At 34.2% G+C, this 25273-nt stretch overlaps 1 protein-coding gene across 3 annotated transcripts; it reads right to left on the bottom strand.

The window, feature by feature from the left end:
- Positions 1-784: 784 nt before the first annotated feature.
- LOC25487660 (two pore calcium channel protein 1) lies at positions 785-23835 on the bottom strand. Of its 3 annotated transcripts, XM_013609647.3 has the most exons (24): positions 23432-23833; positions 21654-21797; positions 21428-21535; positions 20588-20683; positions 19735-19865; positions 18126-18186; positions 17787-17953; positions 17576-17681; positions 17326-17403; positions 15913-15974; positions 14108-14180; positions 13938-14003; positions 13711-13851; positions 7806-7863; positions 7447-7554; positions 6975-7041; positions 5853-6021; positions 5651-5715; positions 5330-5423; positions 4104-4190; positions 3709-3786; positions 2536-2576; positions 2052-2161; positions 785-1262 (listed from the first exon to the last, which is right to left on the bottom strand). In XM_013609647.3, exons 1-23 carry the CDS (start codon positions 23555-23557, stop codon positions 2074-2076), a joined length of 2214 nt encoding a protein of 737 aa, XP_013465101.1. In that variant the 5' UTR covers positions 23558-23833; the 3' UTR covers positions 785-1262; positions 2052-2073. The 3 variants fall into 3 exon arrangements, 2 of the variants coding, with proteins under 2 accessions (XP_013465101.1, XP_024632451.1); XR_005644210.1 differs by lacking the exons at positions 785-1262; positions 2052-2161; positions 2536-2576 and having other exon boundaries at positions 3724-3786; positions 4104-4212; positions 23432-23835; XM_024776683.2 differs by lacking the exons at positions 785-1262; positions 2052-2161; positions 2536-2576; ... (1 more) ...; positions 4104-4190; positions 5330-5423 and adding an exon at positions 5435-5547 and having other exon boundaries at positions 23432-23835.
- Positions 23836-25273: the final 1438 nt, after the last annotated feature.

Below are 25273 nucleotides of genomic sequence, written 5' to 3'. Positions count from 1 at the left end.
AAATACTTTTTGCCTCTTCTTTTTTCAAAAAGGATGAGTCAAACAATATTTAGAAGAAAAAAAAAAAACTTCCGAAACAAAAAGGAGCTTATTTTTTCCTTTCTTTTCTTTTTAATACATAACTAAAGGGTACTAGTGCAACTATTTTGTGACAACTTTCATTTTCTTTCTTTATTGGTCAAAAGAAAAAAAGAACACAACAATAGTATAAGAAAATTGTTTAAAAGTTATCCAAAAATGATTGTACAAGTATCATTTTTCAGGAACTATGAAAAAAAGATGTATACGGAAGAGTTTGAGAGCTTTTACGGAGCTTAATAGTATCCCTTTTTTATTTTGTTTTTGTTTTTGAGAGCAACCATATTTTGAATTTTATTTGTGCTTTATAATCTCTATATTCTTTTATCTCTTGTTTAATCATGCATCACACGGGACGGGGTTAGATTATACTGAGAGGAGAGTATGTATATTTGGATTGACATTTCCACACATAAATTTGTATTAGCTAAATTTTGCAAATTTATTTTGATTAAAAGTAAATTCTATTTTTGCCGGATGATTAAAAACTAGTTCATTGCAACTTGAGCTGTGTTTGAATATTTTTTCTCAAGTATGTGATGAAAATATATTGTCTTCATTTGTTCCCTTTTGTTTCTCACCATCTCTGTTTATTGTCTCCATTGATCTTTGGTTCATTTATCTTCAGTTATCGGTATGGATAACTGATAAGTGGATACGGCATAGACTATAGTATTCCTTTTTTATGTTATCAAACAAACGAGAGTTTGTGAAATTTAATTAAATAAAAGAGTAATGCTATCTCTCACGAGAGTTTTCTTCACGAAAAGAAAAAAAGATAACTTCTAACAGTTAGCACTCTCACCAAATTGTATTGGTAGTACAAATACAAGGCTATACAGAACATCAAATCCAGAAAGGATTATAAAAATCAAACAAATAAAAGGTCTACAGCACACTAATCGGAAAACACCTAGAAGCCCCGTGGAATATATAACATCCTGCTATTCGTGATTTATTCTCATTCCGCACAAGCTTCTCAATTGCATTTGATCGTGTGCTTTTTCCACAAATAACAGAAAAATCACGTTTGACCTGATCCACAGATTACTGGAGTTACTCAAAATGCACTGCTTTCCCTCGTTCCGTACCGAGTCAATCAAATAGCATAACAACACGGGAGATATAGCACATGAAAGATCCTTTTACAAACTTTACAGAATAATGTGGCTCCTTTGTGCATCCTATAACCACAAAAAGTACGGATTCACATTTATATAAGATACTCAATAGGCATTGGTCTACAGCCTGAATTAATACAAGGAAACACAACAAAATGGCAGGATACTTGGTATAAAATGAAAAAACAATGTGTCCTGACATGTAATTTTATTGCTATTCAATATTATCACTCCAAAAGCATATTAGAAGTCGCATATACAGGACTAGGCATTACATTTTCATCAGAAACCCAGGGTATAGCAAAATATGTTTCCTCCTTTTCTAGTTTGCTTTCTCCTCAAGCAAAGATGAAAGCATGGTCTATATTTACATATTTACACTCACAAGGCAGAACAGGTGACATCCTACCATTTTATATGTAGAGTGATTGCAAACAGCTCCAGTGTATGAATGGATAGTACAATGAAATCAGAACCAGAACCAAATTACAGAGGAATGTAGGAGCAGTACTTGCTTCTACCAGGAATAATCTAATTAGACTAAAGTTAAAAGCTGAAAAACTGAATAAAATGTCTCTCCCCAGTTCAGTTACACAACTCCAATTGTCTCTATTCTCTCTCATATATACCCTCTCTCTATAATTAACTTTCTGTCTACCTACATATTTCCCTCCTGACAGCAATTCAGCTCTAGTAGTCTTAGGATTAAGGGTATTGAAGGACGAGAATCCTCCTAAAATTAATAATCACACTCAGTTGGAGGATAATCTGTTAAAAGTTACGCATAAAATTTATTCTTGGCAACCGAACCACTGAAATCTACAAGCATTTTATGAAGTTTGATTATTTTACCTTGAAATCAATATACTCAGATTTATGTACTGGAAGTCTGATTTTGACCCAGCTCAGCACTCAGCATATGATGAAGAAGAGCGTCAACCCTCTGGCTTCGTGATTTTGTTCTACAGAAAACCAATAGTCAATAAGACCACCATTAATATGCCTTCAACTAATAGCTAATCTTTAAAGTTGAATGGTTTTTAGATTTGGTATTAGAGCATGATAAGTAGTTAGAAGCTCAATTGTTACCAACTCATTTCTCATAATTAAACTAAATTTCAGCATAAGGTATAATGAGCAAGTGAATTGTCTACTGTTAAAAGTCCAATGTCCATTATGTCAGGTCATGTTTTACAGATATAAAAGTATTCATGTTCCTTCATCTAACTAAACCATTTAGGTTGCGTTGGACTATAACCGATACAGAGTTTATTGGATGCATAAGAAACAAAAAACATATTCACAAAAATAATGCCAGTCATGGACTCATACGTACCCAAGAGCTCGCCGCCTTGGATATCTTTCCCCCGCAACTTCCTATATTGAGACAGAAAATAGAATGTGAGATTTAAAGTGGTTAGAAAGCTATATATGTAAATTAACAAACAATCAATAATGTACTATGTACCAATGACATTAAGATCAATAAAAAACAGATCACATAGAAATTAAAAAACTATGTTTACACTCAATAAGATTCTGTACAAAATTATCTTTGGAGAACTGAAAGTTCATCAAAATTCATCTTGCACAAATCCATTGATAATATTGGGATCATGATTGTTGAATACAGTGAGGAGGGCAGAAAACCACGGCTTTTCATAGAAAGTTGTAGTGAATTCAGTTTGTTACCGTGTTGCTAACAGAGTAATCTGTGAGAGTGTGTAAGTACCCATTACTCAAAAGTATCTGAATTTTTTATCATCATAACAAACAAGGATAACATGTCTGCTTGTAGATGAGTAGTGAAAGCTGATTAAAAAAATGTCAAAATTACAAATTTATTATATGCCCTGCTACTTGCATTTGATAGGAATAAAAAGGACAACCAGATATTATGAAGCTCTTGCTAGTTGCCATAGTAGGATCCGGGGAAGGATTTGACCAATTTTGGGTTATGAGCCTTTTATTTTTAATGAAAAAGAGAGCTGAAATAACGACAGAATATATCCAGGGAAGTACTTATATCCATGCTTATATCACTAAGTCCTTGAGAGGTCCTCCAATCAAGTTATATATGTAACAAGTTTGGTTCATATGATTTATATGCTCCAACTTGAGGGGGGGTGTTAAAATTAAAATAGAATCGTCATGTAAATAAAGATAGAATAGCATGCAATTAGGAGTAGAATATCATGTAATTATTCCTGTCATTATTTGCATTAATTGCTTTAAGTCTATATAAAGAGACTCCACTGTGTAGTAGAAATACAGTTTCACCATACGTCTCTCTCAATCTCACTGACTCAATAGAGCCTAACCTTGCATTTGCAAGAGACTGATTCGGAAACTTCAACCCATAATGCATATGATATGAATCACTCCACAAATTTGGTGCAGCTGTTTAAATTTTAACTTAACTATACATCATTTAACCAATGCTTGAACTGCTTAAAAACACAGAAACTTTTATTTTCTATATCGGTAAGAGTTCAGATTAAATAGAAACCTTGTCATTTCCATCACCAGTTTCTGCTTCCTCAAGTTCTATTTCAGCAAAGAATGCCTCCAAGACAAAAGCAATAATCTGAAATACAGGGAAGGTATAATCATGTCAAACTTATGCAAAATGTGTTAAAGCAGCACACTTTAAGCATGGTATAGAAAACCAAGCTAATATATCCCCTTTGATTGATAAATTTTTTAAACATGATTACTTATAACTGACAACTACTTAAATAAATAAATTTAGAACTTGTAATTACTTTAATCAGAAGGAATTAGTATGCGTGAATGTCCATGTGAGAAACATAATAACTTCCTAATGTTCACATTCCCAAAATGCAGTTTGTATACCGCATTATGAAATTATAAGGTATTAAATGAAGGAAAATAAAATCATACCAAATTCAAAAGCAGCAAAACTGTAATTAAGTAGAAGCTAATGAAGTACACATAGGTCCAGGAAGTTCCAGTTAAATCTTTATAGCTCTGAAATAGATAACCACAATACCTAAATGTTAAGCACATATTGAAGTCATAGTATGACAATAACATAAATAGAGTTAGGGTCAAAATAATAAAACAATAAATAGGAAGGACTATCTGAAATGAATAAGCATCCTATAATCTTACATTACACACGCAGCAAGAAATTTATACATATTTTAGATGTATTATTATTAATTTTAATAACAATGCTTACTACCAACCTAGCAAAACTAAAGACTTATTCTTAGTATTATACTCTGGTAAGTGAGCTTGAATCTCATTCCCAACAGCAAGCTCAAAGGACAAGGATGTCCAAGCACATATGATCACCGCACAGCCTGAAAACCTAAGCAATATGGGACACAGATGCAAATTCAATTCCCACCCTCGCACATAGAGTGGACTTGGGTCCAATTTCTACTTTGCATGCAAAATTCAGCTTTGATACCATATTAAAAAGTTTGGATCTCACTCCCAAAATCTAGCTCAAAGGATGAGAGTTCCACTGCACATATAACCACTGCACAACTTGAGAACCTCAGCAATGTGGGACATAGGTGCAATTTGAATATGCCTGAAGCAGCAAGTTGGAACCTGCCCAATAAATTGACACTCTAAAGAGAGACCAATCATGCTCACAAAAATCATAGACAACTCCTTTGAATCCCCTGCCGTCTAGGTGGGTGCCAGTGTGGGAACACCCCATAAGATGCGTTCCTTGGGTGGCCCTATGGGGCTATTTGCCTTTTAGATAGTTCGTCGAGTCAAAATATTTTGTGATGTCACTCATCCCTTCTTTTGTCCTGTCCTACGGTAACTTTTTATATCAAATGTTGAACAATTATTTCTGTGTTGTTCAATCTTTTTTTTTTTTTTTGCAAATCAAACTAATCCAAAGTATTAAAAAAAATGTTGTGCTTAGAGACAAAATGTTATCTTGTTTAATTTTCAACAAAAAACTATTGGAATGTGAATAAAAGGTATCTAACTGTCAGACAATTGTTCAAGGAAGAGCAGAAACATATAGAACAAAATAGTAACGGCAAGCCAGCAACATTCGTACTACTCATTAGTCGCTGCATTATCATGAAACAGAAGAGGACATTGGAAGTGGAAAGGATTAGAGACAGCACATATACCTCCATCAATTCTTCCCATACTCCATCCGAGACTAGCAAATTGAATAGTGTCACCATTCCATTTGGATAATCATTGAAATTGAAAAGTAAATAGCTAATTTTGTCAAGAAGAACACCTCAAGAACAAAAACTACCGTAAAAGTTATTCAATTAGAAGCAATATATAGGCCAGCATTGAAGTTCAGACTAGGTTGTTGACCCAACCCCATCCTCACCCCCTGGAAAAAATGTTAAGGTCCAAGGAAGAAATGCGGATATTACAGGATCTTACCAATCTCTACAGCTTAGAAATAGATAGTTTTAAATATGAACAGAGGATACTCATTAGCAGCAAGGTCTGTCGCTTCCAAATCTGGGTTTCCAGCATTAACTATTCCACCAAAAATCTAGAAAGACAAATGTAAATTTGGTTCATTGATTGTAGAACGAACAAGAAAAGAGAATACAATCACTACAATTATGAATCCTTAATTTAACTTGTAAATCTACGCAGAAAATGACCGTGACTCGGGCTTTCACTCACCTGGAGACCAAGTGAGCAATAAATACACAAGATGCAAAATATGGTCCCGAGGTATGGCATCAAACTTGGTATAAGAGTTAAGAAAGTTGCCACAAAACTTCGGAATCGCTTAACATACATCAGGAGCCTTATCAATCTCAACATTCTTGCAAGAAGGAGGTAACGAATCCTGCAAAGGAGACAGGAAAAACAATGTCTGATTGCATCTTCAAAGCAGTGCTCAAGAACAAACTGAAACTATTTTTCGCACCACTTCCCATCTTCAAATGAAGAAACTATATTCCAGGCATGGTAGAAAAGGTATCATTTAATTTTAAATTCCAATTTGAAAAGGACAATTATATCTTGTCTTGAAGAAAATTAAATTTGAGAATAACTAGTCTTTTGTCCTTTAAAGAGATCACAACTATTATCCTTAAATAGGAAACTAATCATGGATTGAATCAATAATGAGAATCCTAATATAAAAGCCCTTTCGTCCATGTGAGACGATATATACAGGGCTCACTTGTTACAAATTAAAAAAAAAGTGAATTTGTTATTTCAATAATTTAGAGTTTTTTTTTTTCAAAAGAACATAAGTAATTTTGTATTTGTTTAACGTAATGAAAATCACTATTTTCAAAAAATCATCTATGGAAAATAATTTTTAAGAGAAGCTACTCAAAACAGCTTCATATTGTAAGCATTTTTTAGTTTTTTTTCCTTCAAATTATAATTTTTTTAAAACTGTAACAAACTGATAAAATTCCTAAAAGTGATTATTTTTTTTATAAAAGTATATATATTTTTTTAAATGAAAAGATGTAACAATCGGCCAAAATCAAGATACAACAAGTCATTCTATACGCACAGTGTTAATAGAGAAGCTGCATCAAGCCTTGATTTTTGGAAATACATGAATCCATGGATGGTATCTCTCAGATAATTAGTTAATAACCCAATATAATACTTTAATAGCACAACAGAAATGAATAAAGACCACCATTGTGATTAAAGATGTGTTTGGTGAAATAAATCCAAAAATAAGGAACATTAATATACATTTCAACCAGTAATTTGGGATTATGAATAAAAAAAGAGAAATTTGGAAGCATGAACATTCTAAGTAAAAGTTCATACCATTCTCCATTTGTGAAAAGTGGCAGACCATCATCAGGTGAAGCAAAATCTATAGTTTCTCCAATGGCTGCAAAATTTAGAATTAGCCGTCAGCAAGATAACATAGCCTCAGGAACTGGGTTTTCCCATATAATAAAATTCAGGGCCTAAAAGTGAATGAATGCATTATGAACCTACAACGGCAGATTCTAGACAGCAGTGAGTATTTACTAATATGATATGATAGAAACCTAGAACTGCAAACCTCCATGCCCAAGGTTCCAAAATCTTCTCTTCACTCATGAATGAAAGATCTCACTCATGTTCCCCTCCTCCTATTGTTTACATCCTCTAATTCCCATCTCTAAGTAATTAGCCAACAAACTGACTAATATGGGTCTACAAACAAAATATTTCATGACAAAAGCCAAAAACTGCATGCATTCAACCAGATGTTAAGGAATCTAAATACCACATATCTGAAATTAGTTACCAATTGTCACCGTGATCACAAAATCAAAGCGATTTTGACCATCCCGCCAATAGTTTTCGAATCCATATGAATAAACCTTTAGTATCATTTCCATCACATATATCCACCCTGTAAAACAACAAGGAAGGATCAACTTGAGACAGAAAGGTTTGTATACTTAAAACATTTTGTGGATTACAATGAAACAAAATGCACCAAAGCAAAAAAAATAAAAAATTTCAGCAGTATTGTGGGATTGGGTCTCATCGCAAACTAACAAGAACAAAGGGGAATGAACATACAATTGAGTTACAAAACTTAAATGCTCAGTTCAAGATATCTCAAAAAAACAAGGAAATACACTGTTTGGATGCCCTTACCAAAAGTGAACTCAACCACTTGCCACGCTTTTTGAGCAGAACTATCTTCTACATCAAGCTGCGATTATGAATTAATACAAAATTATCAACACACGAATGCCTTTATATTAAAAAATCACCAATAGCAGACACAGAGAAGATCATATGTTAATAAACTAAAGTATCTCAAGGTTATAGACAGAGTCAGGGAGATCATATGCACTTCTTTATACATTCACAAGAAAGTAAACTGCTTGTTCATGTTGATGATAATATATCATTATAACAAAAAAATAGCAAGTGGAAAAACTACTACTACTTAAGGAGAAACTGGTTGCTGAAATTGAAATGAAGGATCTTGGTTGACTTGGATGTTTCCTAGGGATTGAGGTTGCTTACTTGAAATAGGTAGGATATTTTCATTTGTCAAAGGAAATATGAACTAAAACTTATTAAGGAGACAACCAAATTTGGACCCCACTTAGTAGAATAAAAGAAGAGTGATGAAAAGGAAAGTCCCAAGATTGATAAGACCTAGTATTAAAGTTGGTCAGGAAATCATATACTTGACATATACCAGATTTGATTGAGCTTATGCAGTAAGTAGTATAAGTCAGTTCATGTACAATCAAAGAGTAAGACACTTGTAGAAAATTCTCCAATAACTTCACAACCACACCAGGGAGAGGACTGTTATTTAAAAAGGATGGAAGTTTGATTATGAAAGCATACACTTATTTAGACTATGCAGGATAAACAACTGATAGAAAGTCATTCCAGGTTATTGCATTTTTTTTAGGTGGAAACTTTTTTACATGGAGAAGCAAGAAGTAGGGTGTAGTTTGCTCAACTAAGTGCCAAGGCTGAGTTTCAAGCTATGACACAAGATGTCTGTGGGCTGTCACAGATGCAAATTTTATTGAATGATTTGTGGATGAAGTATAAGCGTCCTATTAAATTGTTGTGACAATAAATCGACTATTAGTATTGCTCATAATTCAATTCAACATGATAGGACAAAAGTTTTATTTATCTTATCTCAGAAGAGCCAAGTCTGGTGTTTTAAAGCATATTAGGCCATATGCAGATTTATAATTTGTCTTCTATCCAAAGATAGTATAGAATTTTGTCATATGAAACATAAGTTAAATGCTCAACAATTTCCGTGAAGCTGTATTAATCTTAAAGATTCAAGTAGAGATAATATTCCCTATGATACTTCTTGAATATGAATATTTCTCATTAATCTTGAAAGGAATGAAAACCAACTATTTATATACATGAGATATGATCTAAATAGGAATGCAATCCTATCATAACTCCTAATGATACTAACAGATCATACTATATTAAATATAATAAATATCAATATCTCAACACTCCCCCTCAAGGTGGAGCATACATATCATATGCATCCATCTTGTCACATATGTAAGTTATCCGAGAACTTCGTAGAGATTTAGTAAAGATATCTGCAAGTTGATCCTTAGAATTGACAAATGAGGTTTTGATGACTCCAGAGAGAATCTTTTCCCTAATGAAATGACAGTCAACTTCTATATGCTTTGTTCTCTCGTGAAAAACCGGATTGGAGGAGAGGTGTAAAGCTGATTGATTATCACATACGAGTTCCATCTGACCAACCTCACAAAAACTTAATTCTTGCAGTAAATGTTTTATCCACACAAGCTCACTTGTAGCATGAGCCATTGCTCGATACTCGGCTTCTGTACTTGATCGAGCAACGGCTGTTTGCTTTTTGCTCTTCCATGAAATGAGATTTCCACCCACAAAAATACAATAACCAGAAGTAGACCGCCTATCACTCGCATCTCCTGCCCAATCGGCATCTGAATACCCAACGGTATTAGTGTGGCCTCTATCAGTGAAAACAAGTCCTTTTCCAGGTGCTCTTTTGATGTACTTAAGAATTCGAACAACTGCATTCCAATGACTGTCACACGGAGAATTAAGGAACTGGCTTACTACGCTAACTGGAAAAGATATGTCGGGTCTTGTTAGGGTAAGATAATTCAATTTTCCCACTAGTCTCCGGTATCTTCCTGGATCAGAATAAGGCTCCCCCTGGTCGGGAAGGAGCTTCACATTATGATCCATAAGAGTGTCGACTGGTTTGCAATCTATAAGACCTGTCTCCTCTAAAATATCAAGGGCATATTTTCTCTGAGAGATAGCAATGCCTGACTTTGATTAAGCCACCTCAATCCCAAGAAAGTAACGTAGAGGACCTAAGTCCTTAGTCTGAAAGTTTTGAAATAGGTGTTGTTTTAATGCTTTGATACCTTCGTAATCATCTCCTGTAATCACAATATCATCAACATAAACTACAAGATAGATATATTGATTTGATGATGAACATTTAAGAAAGACAGAATGATCTGATTCGCAGCGGGTCATCCCAAACTGCTGCAAAACTTTGCTAAATCGACCAAACCATGCCCGAGGTGATTGTTTCAGGCCATATAAGGACTTCTGCAATTTGCATACCAGACTACGCCCCCCTGAGCAACAAACCCAGGAGGTTGCTCCATATAAATCTCTTCTTCCAAGTCACCATGCAAGAAAGCATTCTTGATATCCAACTGAAATAAAGGCCAACGTTTCATGGCGGCCATAGCTATAAAGAGGCAAACAGATGTCATCTTCGCAACTGGTGAGAAGGTATCGCTGTAATCTTGACCATAGACTTGAGTATAGCCTTTAGCCACTAATCGAGCCTTTAATCGATCAACTTGCCCGTCAGGTCCCACTTTGACATTAAACACCCACCTGCAACCAACAATAGATTTTCCAGGAGGAGGTGAAACAAGCTCCCAAGTATGGTTGGATTCTAAAGCTACCATTTCATCAATCATGGCTTGTTTCCATCCTTGGTGAGATAATGCTTCATGAACTGTCTTAGGAATTGAGACAGATGACAGAGCAGAAACAAAAGCAAAGTAGGAAGGAGACAGTCGATGGTAACTCAAAAAGTTGTAGACAGGATGAGGATTAGCAGTTGACCTTTTACCTTTATGAAGAGCAATAGGTAAGTCATTAGAAGGCTCGGGTGGGACCACAACAGGAGAGGAGATTGGAGCAGTAGCCGAATCACTAGAATCAGTAGTAATAGTCTTTGGAGCTGAATCACTAGAATCAATAGGAGATGTTTCTGGAACTTCAACATGTCGACGCTCATAAATATTACTGTAACGGCGGAACTCAGGATTACCTTGTAACTGTGGAGAACTTTGAGTAGAGACAGGTGGCTCAAATATTGGGTGAAATAGAGGAATAGGTATCACCTGAGAACGGTAACATCTGTTGTAGAACTAGTTGTAGTGGGTAAAGCAAAGAATGGTGTATCCTCGAAGAAAGTAACATCTGCTGAAATATAAAAGCGACGTGTGGATGGAGAATAACACCGATACCCCTTTTGGGTTCTAGAATAGTCCAAAAACACACATTTGACAGCTCGTGCAGACAATTTATCGCGACCAGGAGTGAGATCATGAACAAAACATGTAGAGCCGAACACACGTAGTGGGACTCTGTACAAAGGGTCCTTAGGAAATAAGAGTGAGTGTGGAATCTCATTATCCAATACTGAGGATGGCATACGGTTTATCAAATAACAAGCAGTGAGAATAGCATCACCCCAAAATTTAAAAGGTGCATGAGCATTGATCAATAAGGTTCGAGCTGTATCAACTAAATGACGATGTTTCCTTTCAGCGACGCCATTTTGTTGTGGTGTGTGGGGACAACTGGATTGATGTATGATACCAAGAGAAGCCATGAAAGAGTTGAATGGTGCAGAAAAATATTCTTTTGCATTGTCACTCCGCAAAATTCGAATTCCTTTTCCAAATTGGTTCTTTATCTCTGAACAAAATGTCTGAAAGACACCAAATAATTGTGAACGGTCCTTCAGTAAAGTGATCCAGGTGCATCTAGAAAAATCATCAATGAAAGTGACATAATATCTATATCCCAAAGTAGACATCACCCGACTAGGACCCCACACATCAGAATGAACAATATCAAAGGGAGACTTGGATCTTTTGTTGGGACTGCTTGGAAAAGATGCTCTAACATGCTTGCCAAGTTGACATGACTCACAATCCAATGACTTCAAATGTGAAAGTTGAGGAACCAACACCTTTAACTTATCAAAACTTGGATGACTCAAACGACGATGAATCATATCCGGAGATGCAGAAACACCACAAATAAATAGTGGATGATTGACTATGAAGGTAATATAGACCATGTGATATAGATCCTGTTCCAATTGTCTTTCCTGTATTACAATCCTGTATACAGAAAGACTTGGAAGAAAATGTTATGGAACAATTGAGAGAGTCAGTAAGCTTACTGATTGATATCAAATTAAAAGGACAACCAGGTACAAATAACACATAATTCAATGATAGAGATGGTAGAGGTGAGGCCTGACCAATACCAGTAACTTGTGCCTTAGAACCATTAGCAAGGGTAATACTGTGAGGTATATTTGGAGGTGACAAGTTAGAGATTAGAGAGGGATTACCAACTACATGATCGGAAGCACCGGAATCTAAAATCCATGATCCAATGCAGTGAGAAAGACAAGCTGTAGAATTACCAAAAAGAGCCAAAATGGCCGGAGATAAAATCGGTTGGACAACCATCATACCACTAAACCAAAACCCTTTGAATGACGTCCAAAGACAAATCTGCAGCAACCAAGATGAATCACAACAAAAGTGGCAGACTGAAGTGACTTGAGAATGACCCACGAAGCCTCTAAAAAGTGGGACCCAAGTGTTGTTGATGGTCCCAAACAACACAGAACAGCAAGGTGAGTCAAATGATGACAGTGGCGATTGAAAGCAGCGGGAAGGCAGCGTGTCGATTGACGTTTGATGGCAGAAAGCAGATCGGCGCCGTCTGATTCTAATTCCAGAGCGCGTGTCTATGTCGATGGCTCCGACAACTGTCAGCGGTGGTTGTGCTCTCACAGCTGACTTGAGACCAAACAGACTAAAAAAAACTAGGGTTAGCCTTGTCGGCAGAACCCAAAGAAAAACCTAGCTCTGATACCATCTTGAATATGAATATTTCTCATTAATCTTGAAAGGAATGAAAACCAACTATTTATATACATGAGATATGATCTAAATAGGAATGCAATCCTATCATAACTCCTAATGATACTAACAGATCATACTATATTAAATATAATAAATATCCATATCTCAACAATACTATTTTCGAGGAAAATAAATGTAGTAAGGTACAAAATAGGAAAGAAATTCACAATATTCCCATAAGCATTAGAGCTGGAGAAGGTAGGATCCCTACCCATCAGTAGAACAATCATCCATTTGAACTAGCCAGTACATAAAGCATTCAATAAACATCATACTCCTAAATAGTTATTATGACTAGCCTTCAAACGAGCACTCCGTGCCCATCTATCCACTATTTTTATTACGCTAATGCATATAAATTACGAACAATTGTTTTTATAAAATTCTGATTAAAATTATTTTGATTTTGATTAAAATTATAGGTATAGATATATATATTTTGCACCTTCATATTGTAACAAACTATACTTATCTTTTTCAATGATACCAACAATATAACAAAATATAATATAAATTCTTATCTTTTTGAATGATACCAATAAAATAGCATTCTTGTAGGTCTAATTTGTTTATGGGCATAACTGGAAGTGAAAAAGCCAGCCCAAAACCATGTATTCCTTTATATATAGTATAGATAAATAGCACCTACAGACTAATATATTGACAAACGCAAGTATATCTAACATGGTCACATCAGATGAGACTATGGTCTGGAGTTAAAATGAGTTAAGAAGTGCTTAATAATGGAAAAAATTGTGAATGTATATTTTCACTTGAACAACATGCCATACCGTTGTCTCAATAATTACGGCAACCAGATTCAGTATAAGAACAAAGGTCACTATGTATCCAAACATGGTGCTCTTTACGAAGGCTTTCAATCTCTTTGAGGTGGGTGAATGGTAGATTCCTAAATAGTCAAAGTAAGAAAGCTGCAACCAAATCAGATATTAGTTCATACTAACAGTACATATAAATCATTTTCCATATATTGTAAATTCAGAGTACTTAAACTTACCACATCCTCCTTCTGGAATCTTAGAGCAATGGCATTGCAAATATCAGCAAATTCATCCTTATTGATCTGAAAGTAAAATATGTTGAGTTAAATTAAAACACACATTTATGCGGGAGCATATATCAGTATGTGCATAAAAGATAACAAGAACAGTAGAGAACAAATATTACCTTTACATCATGAGTGTCATCCAGCTCATCAAATATTAACCCAAATTCTTCCTTGGAGATTTTCGGCAAAGTCCTAAAGAATATACAATTTATGCTTTAACATTCACAATGTAGTAGAAATATTGTGGAAAAGATATGAAGTTAGAATCCAGGAGAAAGATCAACTAATAATTATCTTGTCATAAAAAGGTGCCAATTCGCCAAAAATGCGAAGAGTTTTGTTATTTTGACCCAAAATTTGATAACAAATTTCAATAACAAAACTGATGGTTAGCACAGTTCAACTATGTGGTTTATTACATTCAGTGAATGGTTGATAATGAATATAACAAGGTGTTGCAACTCATTAACCATCAAATTAACACGATTAGACAAATTTTGAACGTCATTAACTACAATTTCTAGGTGTTTAAGTATACGTGATTTCCATTATAATCATCCAAATTGTGTTCAAATATACATGACATCCATTAATCACAATTTTTTTATCAAATATAAAGGTGTAAAGTCAAATATAAAACTTTTCCAGGCTCAGTTAAAGTAAGATTATCTTAAAGGAAGATGTTGATATCCCAGTTATTTCAACCGTGTTAGAACAATTTCAAATGTCCAGTCTTGATCATGGTGTGTGTTCAGACTTGAGAGTCTCACATCAATTAGAAAGATGTTGAAATCCCACATATTGTAAAACCGTTCTCCAGGCTCGGTTAAAGTAAGATTTTCTTAAAGAAAGATGTTGGCATCCCAATTATTTCAACCGCATTAGTCCACATTTCAAATTTCCAGTCCCGATCATGGTGTGTGTGTTGAGTCACACATCGACTAGAAATGCATTCTAGGTAGTGCCTATAAATCTGGGAAGTACACAATCTTTACCTTAAAACCGTTTTATGGAGATGAATTAGATCTAAAGCCTAAGATGATATCAGAGCCAGTTAAATCTGTTAATTCCACTCACATTCATCCATGCTCCATCTAGGAAGTTGTACAATTAAAGGAATATCTAAAGATTCTTAATTTTAACACTCCAGATCTCACTCGATTGTAAGGGTAGCCAATCTGCGAACAGTCATATATATTCTCTGAATATCGCTAACATAAAAGGCTTTTAGCCTTACCCCAAACATCAAAACACATGTTATAAGGATGAGAATGTACAATCACACGAGGAGAATGTACAGTATATTACACAAGGCTAGCCTAACCAATTACACAAGATCCACAAAGAAAGGAAACTAGGAAAGAGACTTATAAATACAATCAAGGTAATATCTTGACGGATACTAATATTATTTACAATATCTCAACACCCTAAAAAGCCTTGGCCGCCTCTTGAAAAATGTGAAAACTGAATATTATATTTCAGACGAGATAAATAATGTACAACCACTAATGTGTTTATATAGGCTATTCTAACCTAATGGGCCTGACTAATGACTAATAGGCCAATTACAAATTACTAATAATAATAGTAAAACTTCACTATTTACAACAAAAAACATGGATACGAACTTTGTGTTAAGTTATAACAGCATATATAGTTTAACTAAAACTATTTAATTCGTCATTGCGAAAACCCTCCATGCATGTATTTTGAAAAATCGAGAGGTTAAAAAGTGGAGCCTGGATCCCAATATAAGGGTGAGCCATGCAAATGTTAAAGGGTTCACACTAAACAGATGTATTATTCTCATCTAGAAATATATAAATTAAACAAATGCCAAAAACATTTCTACTTTGAAAATCGATAAACTGATAAATGATAAGTATGAAAGCACAATGATAATGTGGATATGAAATAATACCTGTACTTGTTCACCTCCTCGAATAGCCTAATACATTGATCTTTGTTGAGATATCCAATTTTCTGCAAGCATAAAACAGAAGCTCAAACAGATTTAGAATTGTAGGCATAATTAAGATATTTGTCTCTTCTTTATTGTAGTGATGATTGTAACAATAACCTCTAGCATTAGTCTTAGACAGATTGTAGTGCTATATTGAAAATAGTAGAGTGCTAAGACGGTGTTATATTTTTTGTGCTATTTTTAGTTCAAACAGTAGAATTGCAGGCTTAGTTTTATAGGGTTGGTTTCTTTGTTTGACGATTCCTTTTGGCAATTACAGAATCCTAGTTGAAGTTATTTTCTGCTCTATCTTAGAGTCTTAATTTTTTGTTTTATGGTTGTTCAACGTTTTGTTAGTAAGTACTCTGAAACTCATTCTCTAACCATGATGGGTAAGAGTTATACTTTTTCATCCTTTAATGCAGTGTAATTAAACTTGATTGGTTATCGACTCGGTCAGGGCACTACATCAATGGGTCACTGGTCAAACCATTAGGTCACCAGTTGGACCACAAGAACCATCTGTATTTTTTTTTTTTGAAGGAAAGAACCATCTATATTTAAAATATGATATGTAAATATACATATTATATACAAAATCAGATAGTTTGATGGTGCATTTGTAAAGTTTCACTTCAATATACATGGTTCAGTCCCTGGTGAGAATTGTTTTGCAAATTTCGCATTTTTCTATTCGAAACAACAAGCCACAAATGAGTGTGAGAATGAACAGCCTTCCTGACCCTTGTGAGCATGATAGGCTGACAGCATAGCATCAGAACTGTTTCCCGTGAGTTATGAGTAAAGCTTGGGAGGCGCAGAAGTCGGCACTAAAAACTGTGTACCATTAAAATTCTGCACATGAGTGAAAGGATGGTAAAGTATGAGCCACCCAAACAAGCTAAGCCGAGGCTACTAATTTTTACCGGTTTGCAGCCAAGTCGATGATATCATCCCCGGTTCAAGTGCACAACCGATCAAATAGGCTGATCAGACCGGCTATGGATCTGGTTCTGGATGAACCGGCCGGATCGGCTGTGCTTTAATGTTTCAAGTACTGTATTAGAGGATCTCTAGATCATTAACTGAGGTGATGCCAATCATATGACATCTAACTCATCATATTTTTTCAACCTACTCTACTTTGTCTGGAAATCCTCACATTACAGTTGCTAATGGATACCATCCCATGCCCTGTTAATCAGATGCCGAAACGCTCAACTTCAACCTTCCCTTTATGTTCATATAGGATATAACTATTACTGATTACATCTCAAAATCGTAAAAAATGAAATGTAGTTGTTTGACATCAGCAAGGAAGCATTGTCGACAGGGGAACAGTATGCTAAATACATGGAAAATCATACTTACATGTGTATCTAGGAGATTGAAAGCTTTCTCCAACATAGCTCTTCTCATACGATCCATCTCAGAAACTTGTTTTACAAGCTACAACAAAAGAACATTTAAGCACTGTTATAATTTGTTCTGGTATCAGTCATATAGATACACAATCAAAATTCTCGTGCTTCATTCCAATTAAATACCAATCCAATTCTTCAAAATTTTAATTTTATCATCAGGGGAATATAGTAAAAAGTAGTGGTACGGAAAATTTTACCTCACTCTTGAAACTATCGTAAACAACGGCAAGAATCAAGTTTGTTACAAAGTAAACTCCAATCAGCACAAACAGAACAAAAAACAGGATAGACGAACGTGAAGACCTAAAACACCAGAAAATGATAATCATTGACAGCTGCAGATATCTCAAATTGAAAGGAAAAAAATCATCTAGCCAAGCAAATCAAACTGAAAGTTAAAACCCTTACTTGTATGCAGGAACCCAAACATCTGGATTATTGGCTGTGTTAAATAAAAGAAACATCTGATATAATGTTGCACTAAAGGAAGTGAATACTGTTTTCCCCTGTATTGTATCTTCAAAAATCACATAAGCCACCCAACTTGCAAAAACAAGAAACAGAAGCCCCAAAGCCTGCAATTCGAGAGAATTAGATATGTCCAGTAAGAGAGTGTTGATTACAAAAAATTTAAATAGTACAAATGTAGCACTCAAAGAAACCCAATAGATTATGAATATTGAGAATGTTGCAAACAGGAACAGCAGAGAGCAAGGCAAATGAGAAACAGTTTAAAAGTGAACTAACCAATATATTTAAGTATGTGTCAAGCATTCCAGCCACGATGACGACAGTTTCTCGTAGCTCCCTGACATCAAATTCAGATGCAGAGTTAGAATGTCAAGAAAATTGGCTATTGATAAAACTGGACCAGAAATGTGATAAATAGAAAGCCTTTATTGCAGAAATGACCTTGATTAGATACAGCAACAAAAGCCAAGAATTATACAGTGACACACTCTCTCTTCCTCTCTAATTCCCAATATCTCAAATTTTTCTGTGTTCTTGCCCCGTACTATTGTGTGCTGTTTTAGTCCCAGCATAATCTTATATGGATTCTAAATCATGCAAAGTTGGAAACACATCATGACAACAGTTTTTAACAGTGACCAAGAAATGTTCACAGTACAGGACTCTCGCCATGGAGGTCATAATATAGCTCGTCTAATCAACTACTAACAGTTGAGACAGTTGTTGAGTCTTACAAACTATCTGATGATAGTTGGGCCAAGTATCTAATATTTACACATGATTTTTCTTTTGACTGAATAATGAATACACATGCACGTCACAATCAAGACATGTGAACCATGGTAAGTAAACAACAAGTCATAAGTTAATTAACATTAGCATTAAGATAAGAGCCAAATGAACGTAAAGCTAAACCGGCCACCTCACATGGAATGGAAGCCCTTAACTCAAGTTACTATGACTGTCTTCAATATCCTGTTAGAAACCTAGTATTAGATAATATGGATAATTTCTGTTGATAGGGCATCAAAAGAGCATTAAACGTCTAGTTGATAATTTGAGACCGCCTAAGTTAGTTGATAAATTCCTATTATTAGACTTTCATAGTCACTATAGATCGCCTAAGTTAATTGATTTGATCCCAAAATTCAGGATCTCGGCACTGTTTCTCCTGTGTATAATACTCCCTCCGGTCCTCATTATAAATAGAAAAACCAAAAAACATCAAAACCAATGCTATCATTAATTAGTGTAACTTTTTGAATATTTTTACAAATATACCCTGATAAAAATGTGCGAAACATTAAATACACCTACTAATATTAAAAATACAAACGTTAAATAAGGGGTAGAAAGGTCTTTTAAACAATAACTATACCTTAAAAATTCTGACATTTTCTTATAAATAGGACTAACATATTTTTTGAAAATTTTCTTATATATAGGATCGGAGGGAGTATATTTGTACAATTCCTGGGAATTCAGTTTCAATTCAAGTTCTCTAACTGCCACATCTTGACCATTCCCAAAAAACAACTAATTTGTTAATTAATTTATAGGGGTCAGGTACTAATATATTTGAGATGATTGATAGGTCACTGGTCAAGGGACATTACATATCATTAACAACAGTTTCTAACAGCCAATATCAATGAGGTGGAAGTGTACTATCAACATAGACAGTGTATGAAACATATGCTGCATCCTACCCTATGTTGTTTCTATCCCATTCAATCATTCACCATTCCACCTTTGCAAATAATTACTAAAAGTCCTAAACGTGAACAACGATTGTAAAACTCTCAGGCACAGGTCCAAAAGGAGAATCTGCAACAATAGATTCATTCCAAAGTAAAATGAAAGATGGAGATCTGTCAATCAATACCTAATATTCAGAACGAAAAGAACAACTCTGATATACGGTGCAATTCTGAAAGGTAGAAAATCAAAAGCCACTGGAGACATATACAGAGCATAAACCAGCATATCAGCAAGGATAACTAACAGACAGAAGGCCTGAAAATACAAGTAAATTATTTTATTAGTAGTCTGAAGCATATATGAAAAGCACCAATTTACTTATTACACACCAAAAAGAAAAAGGTCAGCATTCTATTCATTGGTGAAAGATATTTGTTAAATAGCTATTAACGAGATGGAGCTTCCTCGATGAGATGATATATGATTCCAGGGGGATAGAGCTATTTGATCTATAGAGCCATCCCTTTGGAACAAACCACTCATAAAAGGAGAAGCCTTTCAATGAGATGTAGCCCCCTGATGAGATGATATCATATTACTTATTACTTGAGATTAGAGGGCAATGAGTCAGATGTAGCCACCCTTAGGAGGAGAGGACAATCAACGGGACATCTTAGAATTTTGTATTCTCGTACGACCCCTGTTTTACTTATATGCACATATTTTATCAAAGACTAATAGGAATAGTTGCATTTAGTACCCTAGCATGTTCGCTACTGAGTTTTGAAAAATTGGTCATTCATGAAGCATTGTGTTTCCCTTGCTATTCAGTTGTAGTTCAAGTCTTTCAGTACACCAAACTATAGGCTGGGGTGTGGGTTGGGTATTGACCAACGGTACCTTCCAGAAATCATGTTCTTTGTTGAAAATTTGGTCCTCAAAAGTATGCTCTTGAGACGGGTAGATTTGCAGAACTAATAAAGCGCTGTTTCCAATTACTCAATCATATTCATTAGTAGGATCTTGAATCAACATACCTTCAATAAATTAATAGGACTTCTCCAATATATACGGGACCCTTCGTATGATAACGGCCAGAAAGTATGAATGCTTAGCAAAACAAGACATATTCCCTGTATTACACAAAAAGGTCTGGTAAGACAAAATACTACAGAAAAATAAATGAAAGATGAATATAAGGACACCTTAACGACCCTACAGATCAAACAAAATTAATATACCATAATAAGGAATCCCATTTAGCATGGTATAATAAACCCTTCAATTGTTTTTAACAAAAGAAGAAAATCTCATTAAAAAAAATAAAATAGAATCCATATCTGATGAGAGGATCAGAAATCATATTTAAACGCGAAGAGAAAAAGGACACAAGCCAAATATGATAAAATGTGATTTTTTTTTTGGAAGTCATTAATAAAAAAATCCATTGGGATGATAACGACAGTTAAATCTCCGAAGGAAAAAGACACTCCCAGCAGAACTGCATAAATGCCAAAATAGAAACATCAAAGTAACCTCGTGTTGTAGTTTATCCAATGTATGCAGGGGAAGGATAATTCGGAGAACATTTTCCTTATCTTTTAAAATTACTTGCTTAACAATTTCACACACTTAAATCGTCTAAAACGACACATTCAGGTCCAGTAAATAAGATAATGATACAGACAGGTACTGTTAGCTGTTTCGTTTAAATTTCAAATTATAGGGGAATAACAAATATAATTTAACATGGAAATGACACATAAACTGCCAAAGGTATTCACCATTTTCAAAATGACATCAAGTAAAAGGTTCATCAGTAATTTACACATTAAAAAGATAGATAATGTCTGAGCTCTGAAATACTGAACTCTTACCTCATAAATAATACATTCTGCAGCAGTTAGATATGGCAACTCTCCCAAAAAGTAATACTCTCTATCTTGGCAAGAATGTGTGGCATTCTTTTCGCACCATAGAGGTTTCTGTAGCATATAAAGTACACTGTGAAATATCTTCTTTCTATTCTATTTCATTTTGATTAGCCTAAAGGCCTCAAAAACAATTTATTCAATTGAAGTTTAAGCGAAGCTTACTACAAACCTCCAGGAAATTCAGGACTATCAGAGCAAAATAACTAAGAGACCAGAGGAGATCGAATTTAGTGAACCAAAAATAAAATTTTGAATAACTTTGAAAGTCTGATGAATCCAGAAGCTGCTCAGGTATACCAACACCATCTTCAGCCTGTGTAATGCATTTCCAACCAGAATGACAAATCATTAACTGACCAAAAAGTAAGTATGTACATACATACTTTTTATAGGGAAGCTAGGAGAATATATATGTCAAATACTCTCACCATAAAACATGATTAGCCAGAGAAGTATTGTTTTGTTTTTTAAATAATAAAAAATACTTTATCTACTTTTGCTTAGGTACACACTCAAAAGGGAATCAAATAAGAAGATTTTTTATAGGAAAAACTTCAAAAGCAGAACTAGAAATCATGAGTAGCAATTCTTTCTAAAAATCAGCGCACAGTCCTGAATGAAAGAACAAAAAAGAAGATACTATATTTTCACCAAAAAAAAAAAAGTAATGGGAAATAAATCATTGTAGGAGTCTTCTAACAACTGAGAAACAATTTAAAAATGAAATTACTTTTGCTTTGTACAAGAGAAATCTATGACATTTAGAACCATTGCGATTATGTTGCTAACAATCTGTAACGGAAAATTAACATTAACAAAAAACTGTTCCTAAAATATGATAAAAGGAGACCTCCTATTAAACAAGTTTATGAGAGGAGGTTTACCTATATAGGAGTTAAAAGGAAGGAATTAACTAAATTGTACCACTGAATATGGTTGTATTGTAACTATCACTAGTTAGTAGTCAGTTAATTGTATTCCTAATACAAATTGTTACAATATATTCAATTAATCCATTTTATCATATCAACTTATCACTAAAAATAAAGTCACATAGCTTTCCTTTTAATGCAGTAGTCAACAACAGAGCTAAAAACTTTCTGTAACAAACGAAACCAAACTTCCAAATTACTCTCACTTTTCTCTATCCTATCCATTTCTGCATCTCCTCTTATATTTTGTGTTCTCAAACCAAAAAATTCTTTCCATTTTTACATTTCTGACTATACAAAATAACTATTATAACAGAATCACTTCCCCTGTAATTCAGAGTTTTAACATTTGTCTAAGTACATGTTTGGAAGAACAGTCCGAATGTAAAAAGTGAAGTGTCTCCATCAACAACATGAGCTTGATATGTTTACTTGTTACCATAATTTATTTTGTCTTAACTTCAATTTGATTAACATTTTTGAAAATATTGCATATTTCACTCTCATTAAGAAAAGTTGGTAGTATAGTTAACATGTCTATGTACTTAAAATCCGCTTTGTATATGTAGGTTAATGTTGACTTTTCATATTCCAAGATAGTTAGTGATATTAATTAGAGGTTTATTTGGAGAAGAAACACCAAATGTATTTAATAATTTGAAAATTAGCTTATATATTTAGTAGAGACGAAGTTAGTACCTCCGACTTTAAGCTTATTCAAAATCACTATCGAGTCATAAACACTTGGCTCTGTGATGACCAAAATCGATTTTAACTAAAAGTAAGTTGAATGTAAACTATTTTATGTTGAAATAAATTCAGGTAGAAGTGGATTTGAACAATAAAGTAGAAGTTAAAATCAATTGCCAGAGGTGAAACGAAACATTGACTAACACTCACAATCCAAAAACAGAATTAGGACAGTCGTATTGAATTGGTGAATCTAAACTTGGATCCAATTCAACAATGCAAATTTGAAAGTAAATAATAGTTGAATGAATTGAATTTGACGAACCAGATCGATGAGAGCGGCGGCTTTTTCGTAGTTAGAACCGTAGGTGATAGCATCGGAGCGACGGACTATCCCTCGCGAACGGTTTCTTAAACCGCCACTGCTTTCGCCTCGAAGCAAAGGCTCCATCGTTAAAAGTGAAAAAATGAACAGAGAGAGAAAGAGAGTTAAAACTGGGAAAGAATAATGAAAGAGACTACAAATGAATCATTATTGAGTTGAAGGTGTTCACGCTTTGCACATGGAGAGAGCACGAGGTGGGAGCAGAGAAGTACTATACTATGTGACAAAATGATGAATTGAAAATTGCTATTAATGATATGAGAATGGGTTAACGAAATAACGACTTTGGTTCTATCCTGATCCTCTCCTCTTTAGCAATATTAATTGGGTAAGTGGTACGGGGGGTACCGGTGAATGTCAATTTCAGACTATAAATAAAGGTGATGATGTGACTAGTAGTACTCGTTAGTTTCTGAATTATTAAAGTCATACGTGCCAGTATCAACATGGATATGCTACGGTTCAAAGTCAAAAACTCGATAAATCCCAACCCTTTTTGTTCACACTTCATACATTTTGTCGGTAAAAAAACATCACTATTTTTTTTTCTTTCAACACGGGATATCAATCTGATTCATATCACAACTATAATATACGATTTAAATATCACAACCCTATTATCATTTTAGAGAAAGTCGTCACAATCTCAAATCAAAAAATTTAGTCACATGAAAAAAATAAAAATAAAAATAATTTAGTTACATCAATTAACATCAATTTTATTTTTATTTAAACCAAATCATTTTGAATTGAGGTTGTGTCCATCAAAAACTTTCTCATATTTTATTAGATGATGATACTACTTGTTCTCGTGAACTTAAATTAATTTATAGAGATAATATATAATATATATAAAGTTAGGGTTCCCACCCCTACCATCCAAAAAAAAATGATACAAGTTGCTCTGTTATGTTAAACTAAAAAAATGGTCAATTAGAGGACACAAAATAGTTGCTCTGCTTTGGCCCTGTTCAATTTTTTTAATAGAAAAAACTTTATCTTCACATATTTATAATAACACGTTTATCTTCTTACACTTATCATAGAAAAAAATTATATTGTCATTTTCTATTCAATCAAACAAAACGTCAAAGACAAACACTTTTTTTCCTTTTAATTCTCTCACCAAACAATATATTATCAACTCTTATATTTTTCTCCTTAAAAAAAAACTACTAGTATTATATTTTTCTATCTCTTGATCAATTATCAAATTAAACTCTTTCACTCAAAATGAAAAAAAATCTTTCACTTTTTCATTTTCTTTCTTACAAAATTACAATCAAACATAATGTTTTGGTGCTATTGCCATACAATATAAACAATTTTGTCATTTGAAAAAAATGGCTTAATTGCACTTTCCTCCCTATAGTTTACCAATTGTGCGATTTTGCATCTCATGGTTTTAAACGAGCGATTTTGCACCCCATCTTTTTCCCCCTTTATGATTTCAAGGCCCCTCATAACTTTTAGTGATGATGTAGCTGTTTTTGATCATTTAATGTTTGCCACGTGTGTAATTCTATTTTTTTAAAAACAAAAAAAAATTAATTATTTTGAGAAAGGGAGTCATGTGACCTTGCAAAAGGGAAAAAAAAACTTAAATTCCTAGGGATCATTTGGTGCACAGCATAGGAAGACAGGATAGGATAAAACTATCATATCTTGTTTCAATTTGTTGTTTGGTGCGTCAATAGAAAAGGATAACTATCCAGAAGTCCTAGCTCAACTGGCAAAATGCCGAAATTGTTAGGCCGGATGCCATGACTGGGGTTCGAACCC

The sequence above is a fragment of the Medicago truncatula genome, chromosome 2 (genome assembly GCF_003473485.1).
Source record: "Medicago truncatula cultivar Jemalong A17 chromosome 2, MtrunA17r5.0-ANR, whole genome shotgun sequence".
NCBI lineage: Eukaryota > Viridiplantae > Streptophyta > Magnoliopsida > Fabales > Fabaceae > Medicago > Medicago truncatula.
This window is presented reverse-complemented; position numbering and strand designations above follow the sequence as displayed.

Coding starts and splice junctions, on each gene's coding strand:
- LOC25487660 (XM_013609647.3), bottom strand. CDS start 23,557: ATGGAGCCTTTGCTTCGAGGCGAAAGCAGTGGCGGTTTAAGAAACCGT. Junction 21,798..23,431: donor CCGCCGCTCTCATCGATCTG/GTTCGTCAAATT, acceptor TGCATTACACAG/GCTGAAGATGGTGTTGGTAT. Junction 7,042..7,446: donor TGTGATCACGGTGACAATTG/GTAACTAATTTC, acceptor TAAATTTTGCAG/CCATTGGAGAAACTATAGAT.